General features: G+C 43.1%; 1 protein-coding gene across 1 annotated transcript; it reads right to left on the bottom strand.

Annotated features, from left to right (window-relative positions):
* Window positions 1–2,790: 2,790 nt before the first annotated feature.
* Window positions 2,791–11,458, bottom strand: LOC136447676 (mucin-2-like). The gene is made up of 11 exons (XM_066446718.1): window positions 11,451–11,458; window positions 10,404–11,416; window positions 9,875–10,213; window positions 9,093–9,254; window positions 7,305–8,690; window positions 6,595–6,771; window positions 5,508–6,047; window positions 4,986–5,207; window positions 3,896–4,546; window positions 3,303–3,746; window positions 2,791–2,936 (listed from the first exon to the last, which is right to left on the bottom strand). Exons 1-11 carry the CDS (start codon window positions 11,456–11,458, stop codon window positions 2,791–2,793), a joined length of 5,088 nt encoding a protein of 1,695 aa, XP_066302815.1.
* Window positions 11,459–13,210: the final 1,752 nt, after the last annotated feature.

The raw sequence follows: 13,210 nt of genomic DNA, 5'->3' as shown, positions 1-13,210 counted from the left end.
AAGTACTAAATCACCAATATAAAATCCTGCAAGAATAGGTTGAATGAATGACTACTGTACCCCATTTAAGGACACTGGGGTTGATAGCAAGTTCTATAGATCAGAGAGAACCGGTGTGCTCTGTCCCTGGTGCTGAAGTTTCAGTGCTGATTGAGCCAGTCTTTCTACTTTCTAGTTCGGGTCATTTCAGGAGCTAATCATAGTCAGATTATGCAGTTCTTTAGGAAGACCTTTTTCATACATAGATAGATGAAAATAAAAAACTTGGACATAGTTAAAAACAAGACTTACCATAAGGACATCCCCTGAACTCTGCCCTCAGAGCGATGCCGTTGTTCCAGTTGGTGGGCAGCAGTCGAACCTTTTGTACCTTCACTGCTTCTGGCAGGTGGTTCTCCACAATCCCTCCATCATTGAAGTTAGCACTGAAGATCTACAGAAAGAAAACATGTAGGCTTTATAGTCCTTGGTTCACATAAATTTATTTCCTTTCCAGCAGCCATCTCAAATTGCCATTTTTTAAAAATCATTCAATATCTTTCAACATATCCTGAAAAAACTGTCATTCAGCCAACAATTCAACAATATAAACAAGCAGTTGATAACATCCGAATAAAAACACAGCCATTATTTGTTTTAGGAAACTCCTGGCAAAGGTGACAAGATACTGCTCTGTCTTTTCTAAGACTCTATGAAAAAATATCAGATACTTGTGGTCTAGATCTACAGAAAGAAAACACTTCTTTCCTTTATAGTAGACATATTCATAAGTCGCTTTCATCAAAATTATTTAAATTCATTGGATACATCCTGTTCGAAACTTTGCCATTCAGACAACAATTCAATGAGTTAAGCAAACAGCAAATTGCATTCAATTGAAACGGATAAATTTTGGGTTGAAAAAAATCAACCTCCCTGGCAGAGGTGACAAGCTACTGCTTTGTCTTTTCTAAGACTCTATGAAAAATATTTAGAACTTTGTGGTAACCAGAGTTTGTTCTCACCTCAGGTTCCCCGTCCTTATCCTCCACAAACTGCCAGAGCCGTGTGTCTGCTGAGTACAGCAGTTTGAACTCTGACACCCACTTGTCCTCCCCACCACTGCCCTGGGTCAGCACACTAGTCAGCTGAACTGCCTTTCCAAAGTCAACCTAGGGAAGAAAATGTTTTAGTTTCTTATCATCCCTGAAGTCTAGGAGCCGGGATGCTGAGGTCAAAAAAATGCTTCAAGATGACCACGCCTTCATGACCTCGTCCCCTCTCAAGATCCGCAGCTCCTGGACGTTCACGTAGAAACAAACAAACAATTTCCATCCCCCAGGAAGAACAAAAAGAATACAGAACTCTTTCCTTCACCGGCCAATCAGACTGTACAATCAGAATGTAGAATTCGGTTAACAATAATAGGTGCCTGTAATGTCAGGGATGTGTATATATATATATATATCTATATGTTTACATATTTGTTAAGTCTCCGTTTCATTGTAAATATCAACGCCATCGAGGCTAACGCTTGTATGTCAGCAAGGTTGCTATTTCAATGAAGAATTGAATTGAATGAATGTTGCACTTAAAAAGACATTCGGGGTCAAGGCACAATTCAATGCTTATATAGTTAATTCAACAACATTTCCCACTTTTGCAGTTTTGAGAAGAAAAAATCAGTTCCTTTGTACACTTTGCGTTGAAAACCTAAAATGTGGGAACGATTAACTGATTTTAAATGATTGCTTGCGATCTGTGTATTACTTTAAAGGCATCAATTTAGCAAAAATTAACAAAGCTATCTAGCTAATAGACACATTTGAAAGTCATTACAGTTGAAATATCAGATTTTACATCATAATAATTGAATTTCATTCAAAATACTTCACCTGGAGCCACTGTCCTTCAGTGTCCTCAGCAGGCTGCCAAGACGTGGCCACTTCCTTACCATCCGGCCGGCTGTCAAGACGAGCCTCCTTGGGCTCCTTCTCAGCCTTGAAGGAGGAGGCAGTGATCTGGTCGTCTGAGACGGAGCGGTCTTCAAGACCCATCTTCACATCACAGATGCCTTTGCAAGATATTAAGATATCATATTATGTCAGTGAATATCATAACACTTTTTTTGCTGTCAGAACAGACCATGGGGATAGAAAGAGATCTGAAAATTGTAAAATAAAATTATCAAAAATTGTACATCTGTCAAGAAAGTTAAGAAAAAAGTCAGAGTGAAATTATTAAGTTACCAAAAATAAAACAATGTTTATCAAATTTTTTCTGAATAATTGCTCATTTTCTAAATGTTTCTTTAAAAGCGGGGGAGGGGATATCATTGACGTTTTTCATAATTGCTCATTTCGTTTATGTTTGTTGTATGTTCAAAGTGATTTGCAAAATTTATGAACAAGATCATTGCTTTCTTACCTGGTGTTGTAACCTCAGGGTTTGTAGGGAACCGTGTGGTGTAAGAGGGGACCTTTGTTGTCTGTATCAGTTGTTCTGGGGTGGTACTCTCTGCAGATGTGGTTGTCTCTACTGGATCGGAAAGAACCAAACATTCAAATTGTATCCCACTCTTACTTTTTCATTTTGGTCCAAGTAGGAATAGTACATTCAGGCTACCTTTTAAGAAAATAGAGCTATAAAATACTTGTATTACATAGTGTCCTCTTTCAAATTAGCATTTAGCTGCAGGAAACATGTCATGATTTTCAGAATCTGTCAAAACCTTAGCATATACTCTTTTTTACTGTTTCTTAAGATAAAAGACCTCCAGAGAATGTTGTCTATAAAGTAAAGTCAAATAAATTACCCACCCAGTGGCACCTCCTGTGTGGAAACAGGTGTTGGTTTCAGTGTTGTTGTTGTGGTTTTCGTTGTCTTGGTGACGATTGTGGTCTTCACAGGAGCTGCTGGGGTCGTTACTTCTGCAGACACTGTTGTTCCTTCGGGTTCTGCGTGGCAAAGTATAGAAAAGATTTCAGATTTTTCTAGTTTATGGCATAAGATCACTACATACTTTACAATATCCAACTTTTGGGATATTTTCAAATCACCTTTTGTTAAAGGCCTATTATGCATGACTCAACCAGACCCACTTTGTGTTTGTCAGCCTGTGATATTTGTAGACTAAATAGATGCACTTGCCAAGCTCATACACTTAGTAGTTGGCTATGATGCATGCAGTACTAGTCTACTTTCTGTTGAATGCAGTGTACATATCTGCCAGCGTTTTTGACTAAATCTCTAAAACGATTTTATGACTGCTTCTCTGTGAATATGATCTATTTGGGGTCATTTACAGTGTGAAAGCTACGTACCAACTTCTGGTGCCTTGCTTGTTCTTTCCTCAACAGTTTCAGTTGTAGTTGTAACAGTCGTGACTGTTACCAGTTTGGTTCCCTCTGTGGTTGCCACAGATTCTGTGGGTTCTGGTTTCTCTGTGTACTCTGGTTCGCCTGTGTACGATGGCTCCTCAGTTGTTTCTGGATGTCCTGTAGGTTCTGGCTGTTCAGTGTATTCTGGTTTGCCTGTTGTCTTTGGCTGTTCTGTAGATTCTGGATGTTCCGTGTATTCTGGTTTGCCTGTTGACCATGGTTCTTCTGTTGGCTCTGGTTTCTTTGTGTACCATGGCTCCTCAGTTGGTTCCGGATGTTCTGTGTATTCTGGTTTGCCTGTCGACTTTGGCTTCTCAGTTGGCTCTGGATGTTCTGTATGCTCTGGCTGTTCTGTTGCCATTGTTGGCTTCTTTGTATAGTAAGGCTCTGTAAATAAGCATGAATTTTGTCAAAATGAGGATCAAAGAGGAAAAAGAAATCATACATATGTGACAATGAAAACAAAGTAGCAAAACATGGAAACATTGATTATATTGGTTCAAAATCACAATAGTCAGGACTTTCTGCATGCATACCCTGGGAAGATTCTGGCTCTGTGATAGGAACCTCTTGTGTTGTTACAGCAACAGTCTGCACCACAGTGGTTTTGATGATAATTGTCTCTGGTGTGGTCTCCACCTCTGACTTTGGTGTGGTCTCCACCTCAGACTTTGGTGTGGTCTCAACCTCTGACTTTGGTGTGGTCTCAGTCTCAGACTTTAGTGTGGTCTCAACCTCTGACTTTGGTGTGGTTTCAGTCTCAGACTTTGGTGTGGTCTCAGCCTCTGACTTTGGTGTGGTCTCAGCCTCTGACTTTGGTGTGGTCTCAACCTCTGACTTTGGTGTGGTCTCAGCCTCAGACTTTGGTGTGGTCTCAACCTCAGACTTTGGTGTGGTCTCAATCTCAGACTTTGGTGTGGTCTCAACCTCAGACTTTGGTGTGGTCTCCACCTCTGACTTTGGTGTGGTCTCAGTCTCAGACTTTGGTGTGGTCTCAGCCTCTGACTTTGGTGTGGTCTCAGCCTCTGACTTTAGTGTGGTCTCAACTTCTGAGCTCGGTGTAGTATTGACCTCTGACTTTGGTGTCACAGTTACAGAAGTTGTCTTTGTTGTCATGGTGACAGTTGTCGTTGTCATGGCAATTGGTGCCCTGGGAGTCCCGACTGGCTTGGCAGTGGTTGCTGGTTCTGCATGGGGTAGATGAAAACAAATTTATCTCAAATTACTGTACTGCTGATTTCTATCAATATTCTATGGTGCAAAAAGAATAAAAATGAAGGAGAGATCCTTGAAAACTGTAGCATTTTCACATGTAGACTTTGACGACTGACAATAAAATGATTGAGTTAAAGATGGCAAGTAAAAGTACAAGCATATTCTTTCAATGTCAATTTCTAGAACAGTGAAAATTAAACTGCAATCAAAGTTCGGGTCTAGTCTCTTGACATCCAGGTCATTGGGGGGACAAGGTAGAAATGAAGATGGACAACTGTCTCTAGACGTGTTTGTTTCTTGCAATTGAAGGCTATATGCTTAATAGATACTAGTCAGTTCCTTGCAATCAAAGGCTACATGTACAAGCTTAATAGATACTTTCATGAGTAAATCAGCTACTGTATACTGTACCTTCTGTTGCCAGTGGCTCTGATTCTGTTACAGTGACAGTTGTCTCCACAGATGACGTCGTAGCTTCACAGTCCTCAGAAGGTGGAGGAACACCGCAGCGACCGTTTCGTCGGTCGGCAAACTCGTTGCGGCAGTTACAGCTGAGGGAGCAGCCGTTCCTCTTGGTGCATTCTCCGTCACTCTCATCGCAACCCAGGTAGCACTCACAGGACTCGTCACAGACTATATGTAATGAATACATTGTTATACGTTTTGAACTACACTTGATCTATTCCAAGCAAGATTTTGATTATATCTTTCTGGTTCATATCAAGCTCTATGTACTGTAAGACTCATGACAAACTGAAGTAAATATCTTGCATGATCAACGTTGATAACACTGAATCAAAAATTTGAAAGATTGTCAGGAAAGTCTATGTGTACCCCAAAAAGAAAGTATCCATAAGCAAAGTCTTGTGGCTAGCACACCCAAAATTATTTTGTATGCACACTATGCTGGTTTGTGGACAACTAACTTCTTACCATTTGGATGGGCAGTAGTATATTCTTCTGACTTTGTTGTAGTCTCCACCTCAGACTTTGGTGTGGTCTCAACCTCTGACTTTGGTGTGGTCTCGACCTCAGACTTTGGTGTGGTCTCCTCCTCTGACTTTGGTGTGGTCTCAGCCTCTGACTTTGGTGTGGTCTCCACCTCAGATTCTGGTGTGGTCTCAACCTCAGACTTTGGTGTGGTCTCCTCCTCTGACTTTGGTGTGGTCTCAGCCTCTGACTTTGGTGTGGTCTCCACCTCAGATTCTGGTGTGGTCTCAACCTCAGACTTTGGTGTGGTCTCAACCTCTGACTTTGGTGTGGTCTCCACCTCTGACTTTGGTGTGGTCTCAGTCTCAGACTTTGGTGTGGTCTCAACCTCTGACTTTGGTGTGGTCTCCACCTCTGACTTTGGTGTGCTCTCAGCCTCAGACTTTGGTGTGGTCTCAGTCTCAGGCTTTGGAGTTTTGGGTGTTTTCTCTGTGCTCAGCTCTGCTGATGTAGTCTCCTCTGATTCTTGAGTTGTGGTCTCAGCTGCAAAGATGGTAAAAATTCAGCAGCATAATTATTACATTCGCTGAGAAGATTATGTTTTGCATAGCGTTCGTGTGTGTGTGTGTGTCCGTCTGTAAACAGCATAACTCAAGAATGCCTGGATTGCCTTCATACTTGGTAGGTGGGTAGGTCTTCTTGAGACTTGGATATGATTAGATTTGGGGCTCTCTAGTGGGTTTCCGGGTTTGATATGTCGTGTTCTGGACATACTATGGTCATGATGTTCAAGTGGTAGACAGCTCTTGTGTGGGTTTGGGTCTTTTTTTAACTTCAGGAGCCGATTTCGTTTCAAACTTTCAAAGGTCATGATATTTGGTATGTAGATAGCTTGAGTGATGATTGACAAGATCGTATGCTTATTATGCAAGTCAGTAGCTAATTTGCATAATCAATGAGGAACGTTTATAAATCTGCTGCACGCAATTATAGGACCCTAAAACATGTGACATATGTAACTGTATATAAAAAATTAGCAAACCGATACCATTTTGCATATCTGTACAGTGACAAAGGGTGTAAAAATCACCTTGAGATGGCGCCTCAGTTGTTTCAGGCTTGCAGGAGTCTGGCTGTGCCGCACACCTTCCCCTGATCTTCACAGTGCCAGCAGGGCAGAGGCAGGCAAAACTGCAGCCTGCAATCTCGATACAGTGGCTGTCATCTCCATTACAGTCCAGTTCACATCGGCAAATGTCTGCACACACTGTTGGAATATGGGGGGGATAATCATGTTGTTTGAGGATATTGTCCATTTTGACACAGATTCAACATCTTCATGCATTGTTGATATCTGGTAATCTAAACTCATGATAAAAGCTTCACAGCTCTTTTAAAAGCATCAGGTCAGACTAACAGTAGACTAAATGGTATACATCTGGTATTTGATTGCTTAAATACGATTTATCTTTTGATACGAAATTGAATTCAAAGTTTTATACTTTTGTTCATATGTGAATTTTCTATACAAAAATGACAGTTACTTATTAAGTATGTCATTTTCAATTGGTTAGATACAAAATGAAAAAGCAGACTAACCTGGATGTGTACTGTACTCTGGATGTCCAGTGCTGTACTCTGGGTGTCCAGTGCTGTACTCTGGGTGTCCAGTGCTGTACTCTGGGTGTCCTGTGCTGTACTCTGGGTGTCCAGTGCTGTACTCTGGGTGTCCAGTGCTGTACTCTGGGTGTCCTGTGCTGTACTCTGGGTGTCCTGTGCTGTACTCTGGGTGTCCAGTGCTGTACTCTGGGTGTCCAGTGCTGTACTCTGGGTGACCAGTGCTGTACTCTGGGTGTCCTGTGTATTCAGGCTTGCCAGTTCTGTACTCTGGGTGTCCTGTGCTGTACTCTGGGTGTCCTGTGCTGTACTCTGGGTGTCCAGTGCTGTACTCTGGGTGTCCAGTGCTGTACTCTGGGTGTCCAGTGCTGTACTCTGGGTGTCCAGTGCTGTACTCTGGGTGTCCTGTGTATTCAGGCTTGCCAGTGCTGTACTCTGGGTGTCCTGTGTATTCAGGGCTGCCAGTGCTGTACTCTGGGTGTCCTGTGTATTCAGGCTTGCCTGTGCTGTACTCTGGGTGCCCTGTGTATTCAGGCTTGCCTGTGCTGTACTCTGGGTGACCAGTGCTGTACTCTGGGTGTCCTGTGTATTCAGGCTTGCCAGTGCTGTACTCTGGGTGTCCTGTGTATTCAGGCTTGCCTGTGCTGTACTCTGGGTGACCAGTGCTGTACTCTGGGTGTTCTGTGTATTCAGGCTTGCCTGTGCTGTACTCTGGGTGACCAGTGCTGTACTCTGGGTGTCCTGTGTATTCAGGCTTGCCAGTGCTGTACTCTGGGTGTCCTGTGTATTCAGGCTTGCCTGTGCTGTACTCTGGGTGACCAGTGCTGTACTCTGGGTGTCCTGTGTATTCAGGCTTGCCTGTGCTGTACTCTGGGTGACCAGTGCTGTACTCTGGGTGTCCTGTGTATTCAGGCTTGCCTGTGCTGTACTCTGGGTGACCAGTGCTGTACTCTGGGTGTCCTGTGTATTCAGGCTTGCCAGTGCTGTACTCTGGGTGACCAGTGCTGTACTCTGGGTGTCCTGTGTATTCAGGCTTGCCAGTACTGTACTCCGGATGTCCTGTGTATTCAGGGCTGCCTGTGCTGTACTCCGGATGTCCTGTGTATTCAGGCTTGCCAGTGCTGTACTCTGGGTGTCCTGTGTATTCAGGGCTGCCAGTGCTGTACTCTGGGTGTCCTGTGTATTCAGGGCTGCCAGTGCTGTACTCTGGGTGTCCTGTGTATTCAGGGCTGCCAGTGCTGTACTCTGGGTGTCCTGTGCTGTACTCTGGATGTCCTGTGTATTCAGGCTTGCCAGTGCTGTACTCTGGGTGTCCTGTATATTCAGGGCTGCCAGTGCTGTACTCTGGGTGTCCTGTGTATTCAGGCTTGCCAGTGCTGTACTCTGGGTGTCCTGTGTATTCAGGGCTGCCAGTGCTGTACTCTGGATGTCCTGTGTATTCAGGGCTGCCAGTGCTGTACTCTGGGTGTGCTGTGGATCTGAGGTAGCCAGTTGTATGAGGCATGACTGACTTTGTTGTCTTTCCAGCATTCGGCAAGGAAGTTGTTCCAACAAAGACCGGCGTCGTTTCTGCAAATAGTATATAAAAGAGTTACCATGTCAGAATTTCTGTAAGCTTAAAAAAGCTATTCCAGCACTGCCAGTTGCAAGACTAGATACTGATGCTACAATATTTTTTTATAAATCATTCTTTTTATTAATTTTCACAAAACATGACATAAACATGCAGACAAAATAATAATGGAAGGATATGTGGAAACACAAAAAACAGATAAATAAAATAAAAAAAACAATGAGAAAAACGTATAATGCTACAATGTTTGTACAGCTTTAATATCGCAGGGAAATTTAATTTTCTATTTATAAAAAAATCTACGACTAATAAATATCTATTTGATTCAATTTTTATTGAAAAGGGGTAACTGTAAAACATAGATATTTACCAAGACATGGACATGCAAATTTACTGACCTTCAATGCAGGTGCCATCAGCTGGTTGCCTAGCACAACGTCCGTTGGCCCTGTCATCAGTGAGGTCAGTGCAGACACAGAACAGGTCACACTCAGGCAGAGGCTCACAGTCTCCCGTGTTGTCATCACAGCCCAAAGTACAGCTGCACTTCGACTCACACACTATAAGATAAGAGAAAGGTAATATGGTGTTAATATCATATCAAAGACAACCATTATGATGCTGTTGATGGCTTGTGCTAGCCTGGAGTCCAGCCTTGTTAGCTTTGGTCTGCTCACAACAGTCGCTACTCAGCCAATGAGTAGCGACCATTAAGAGCTATTAGGCTTGACTCATGCAGGGCTATGCTTGTGCAACATATTTGTTAATTTTTTGGAAGCTATTCAAGTTTTAACATGCTTCACTTTGCATTAGGTTTTCCATCAGTTATTCTTTATGACAGAAATAATCTTTTCTACTAACATGACAATTTGAGGTTATGTAAAAGAAGTTTTGGAAATGGATTCTAGACTTTGATAAGGAAAAAGAGACAAACAAGCCTAAGGTGGAATCCATAAACAAAACTGTACCATGGTTTTTATTTCACAGGTTGCAATATAGTAATATTCTTGAGCTGTGTTAAGGGACATATTCTCATCTTTGTCCTGTATGTTTCTGTTTAAGCCAGTATATATATATAATCATTAGCACAAACAGACCTATATGATCAATATTCCTAGAAAATATGAGACTCTTCTTCAGGACATAAGAAATGTGATATTTATAAGCATAATATCCCCACCTCTCCTTCTCGTAGTTGTGGTAGGCACAGAGGCAGTTGTAGACAGTTCTGTAGGAGATGCCACAGTTGTGGTTCCCTCATAAACTGGTTCTTTTGTTGTTGCTGGTCTCTCAGAAGACAGCTCTGTAGAACCTGTTGTCTGGGGTTCTGGATGTCCTTCAGTGGTTGTCTCCCCACCACACTCACAGAACACTCTGATCTTGTAGTCATAGCAGAAAGGCAGGAATCCACGCTGCTTGGAGTTCTCACAAACCAGACCCTGGTGGATGTCACAGGTCACATCCTGGCCAGTCCTGGTGTAGTCCATCTCCAAACCACTATCCACACGGCACTCAATGTCTGTGAAAAGATAAAAGTGATTTTGATATCAGGACTAGTCCAATAACTCCTATTTAAGTATTCATTTCACATCTTTATTGCATACAAAGATACCATGTTCAAAGATGCAAAGTTTTAGGAGTTGGCAGAACGCTACGTTGACTATGTTGTGTCACATTACACAAGAGTACATAGGTCAAATTCAACTCACTTGTGATCATCTCAGGCCCACAGAAGTCAAACTTTGCTCTCAGGTTGTCCAGAGTCTCGAAGTCTCCTCCAGCTGTAAAGCTTGGGTAGAAGGAGTTCATCCACTCTGTCCACTCTCCCTCACATGGGTAGTGTTTGGTCGGCTCCACAGGGGGCTTCTCTGTTTCTGACGGCTTCTCTGTGGAACTTGGTCTTCTTGTCCCGGTTGACTCTGTAGCACTTGGCTTTTCTGTCCCAGTTGGCTTTTCTGTCCCGGTTGGCTTTTCAGTCCCGTTTGACTCTGTGGAACTTGGCTTCTCTGTCCCAGTCAGCTCTGTAGCACTTGGTTCTGTAGCACTTGGCTTTTCGGTCCCAGTTGGCCTTTCTGTTCCGGTTGACTCTGTAGCACTTGGCTTTTCTGTCCCGGTTGACTCTGTAGCACTTGGCTTTTCTGTCCCGGTTGACCTTGTAGCACTTGGCTTTTCTGTCCCGGTTGGCTCTGTTGCACTTGGCTTTTCTGTCCCGGTTGACTCTGTAGCACTTGGCTTTTCTGTCCCGGTTGACTCAGTAGCACTTGGCTTTTCTGTTCCGGTTGACTCTGTAGCACTTGGCTCTTCTGTCCCGGTTGGCTTTTCTGTCCCGGTTGACTCTGTAGCAGTTGGCTTTTCTGTCCCGGTTGACTCTGTAGCGCTTGGCTTTTCTGTCCCGGTTGACTCTGTAGCAGTTGGCTCTTCTGTCCCAGCTGGCTTTTCTGTCCCGGTTGACTCTGTAGCACTTGGTTTCTCTGTCCCGGTTGACTCTGTACCACTTGGTTTTTCTGTAGCACTTGGCTTTTCTGTGCTTTCTGGCTTTTCTGTAGCACTTGGCTTCTCTGTAGCACTTGGCTTCCCTGTAGTCAACAGCCCTGCTGTACTTGTGACTGCTGATCCCTGAGTAGTTGTCTCAAGCCCCTCTGTATTTTCAGCTCTCAGCGTTGTGACGATGGGGCTCTCTGTAGTGGCCTGGCAGTCCTCTGCATCTGGGAGTCGCAGACACCTTCCAAAGGCACGACCACTGGTGTACTCTGTGCAAAGACATGCACTAGCAGAGCAGCCAGAGATGGCCTGGCAGTGGGCTACACTTCCATCACAACCAATCTTACAGTCACACTTGGGAGAGCATTCTGAAAAAATAAAAGGGGAAAAATATTATAGCCACTGAATCTTCAGCACCCAGGACATAGACAATCATTTTGAAATAGAACAAAGAAAAATCAAACATAGCTGAAAAACATTGTTTTGCTTGCATTGGTGGCTGGCCAAAACCAGTTCATTGTAAAGCATGGATAGTATTTTAACTATGGTTAATGTTTGGGCTATACAGGCTTATTTTGTTACGTTTAACATTATAAAACATATTGTCAAAATAGTCAAGTTACCAGATGCTTGTTACATATACATAGTTTGTACAGATACAAACTTCAGTAAGTCAGCGATTTTAGAAGAATATAGCTTTGTGTTTCCAATGTTCAGTGTATATTGTAGACTATTTACAAGTACATATTTTATCTTACACTTGAATTTAGATTTCGTATCTAGTTACATGTAAAGAACTAATAGTTATTTCCATTGGTACTGACCGCGTTTCCTGTAGGGAGTAGTGGTTTCAAGTGGTTTTCCAGTGGTGTGCGCAGGCATATATGGACCAGTGGTGCCAGGTTTTCCAGTGGTGTGCTCAGGCATATATGGACCTGTGGTGTGTCCAGGCACGTATGGACCAGTGGTACCAGGTTTTCCAGTGGTGTGTCCTGGCACATATGGCCCTGTGGTGTGTCCAGGAACGTATGGGCCTGTGGTGTGTCCAGGCACGTATGGACCAGTGGTGTGTCCAGGCACATATGGACCAGTGGTGTGTCCAGGTACATATGGACCGGTGGTGTGTCCAGGCACATATGGACCAGTGGTGTGTCCAGGCACATATGGACCTGTGGTGTGTCCAGGCACATATGGACCTGTGGTGTGTCCAGGTACATATGGACCGGTGGTGTGTCCAGGCACATATGGACCGGTGGTGTGTCCAGGCACATATGGACCAGTGGTGTGTCCAGGCATGTATGGACCAGTGGTGTACTTCTCATTTGGACCTCTTGTTGTTCCTTTGATAAGAAAAAATAATGTAACTTCTGTTAGAAAAATTAATGTTGAAAGATTAATGTTGCAAACTAAAAACAATAGAAAATTTGTAGGAGGCTTGTCCATATGTCTGATTCAATAAGAATGAAGTAGGAAGGAAAGTGGAGGGCTGCTTAAAAAAGGAAAAACAGAGTGATAAAATCACATTGGAAAATAGAAAAATGCAGTTCGACAAAATGTTGAAGTCTAAAATCATATCTTCAGAATAGTCCATGAAGTGAAACAAAATTACATTGGAAAGTTGACCGCACAAAAAAGGCATTTTGAGGATAAATTCCAATCTAGCCTCATGGGAAATAGTTTCTTCATATAATCATAGTCACACAAAAAACTGTGCTGATGTTACATTGTGCAATTTCTTAGCATATTTTGTGAGGTTGGGTGGCTTAACGGCAGGGTTTTCGGCCAAGAACCCAGCGGCCCCAGGTTGGAATCCCCTGATGCCACCAATCTTGTGCCCTTTACACAATGTTCTTCACTCAACCAAAGTGTAAAAATGGGTATATTATGTGTGGGTCACGACACCGGCAACAGCTACCTGTGTCCTACATGTATTGCAATGTTAGAATTCTAATAAAAACAAAACTCAGATCAAAAATTTTTCTACAAAATGTGTCTACCTTCTGGTCCCCTTGTCGTTGTCAGTACGCACTCCTCG

This window comes from Branchiostoma lanceolatum, chromosome 13 (genome assembly GCF_035083965.1).
Source record: "Branchiostoma lanceolatum isolate klBraLanc5 chromosome 13, klBraLanc5.hap2, whole genome shotgun sequence".
NCBI classification, from domain to species: Eukaryota; Metazoa; Chordata; class Leptocardii; order Amphioxiformes; family Branchiostomatidae; genus Branchiostoma; species Branchiostoma lanceolatum.
Note: the sequence above shows the minus strand (reverse complement) of the source record. Positions and strands in the feature narration are given on the sequence as shown.

What these genes read in the sequence shown, in the direction of transcription:
- LOC136447676 (XM_066446718.1), bottom strand. An exon ending in AGAGCCACTGGCAACAGAAG is followed by an intron (nt 4,547 to 4,985) that starts GTACAGTATACA and finishes TACCCCATGCAG; the next exon opens with AACCAGCAACCACTGCCAAG. An exon ending in AAGCAAGGCACCAGAAGTTG is followed by an intron (nt 2,937 to 3,302) that starts GTACGTAGCTTT and finishes TTTGCCACGCAG; the next exon opens with AACCCGAAGGAACAACAGTG.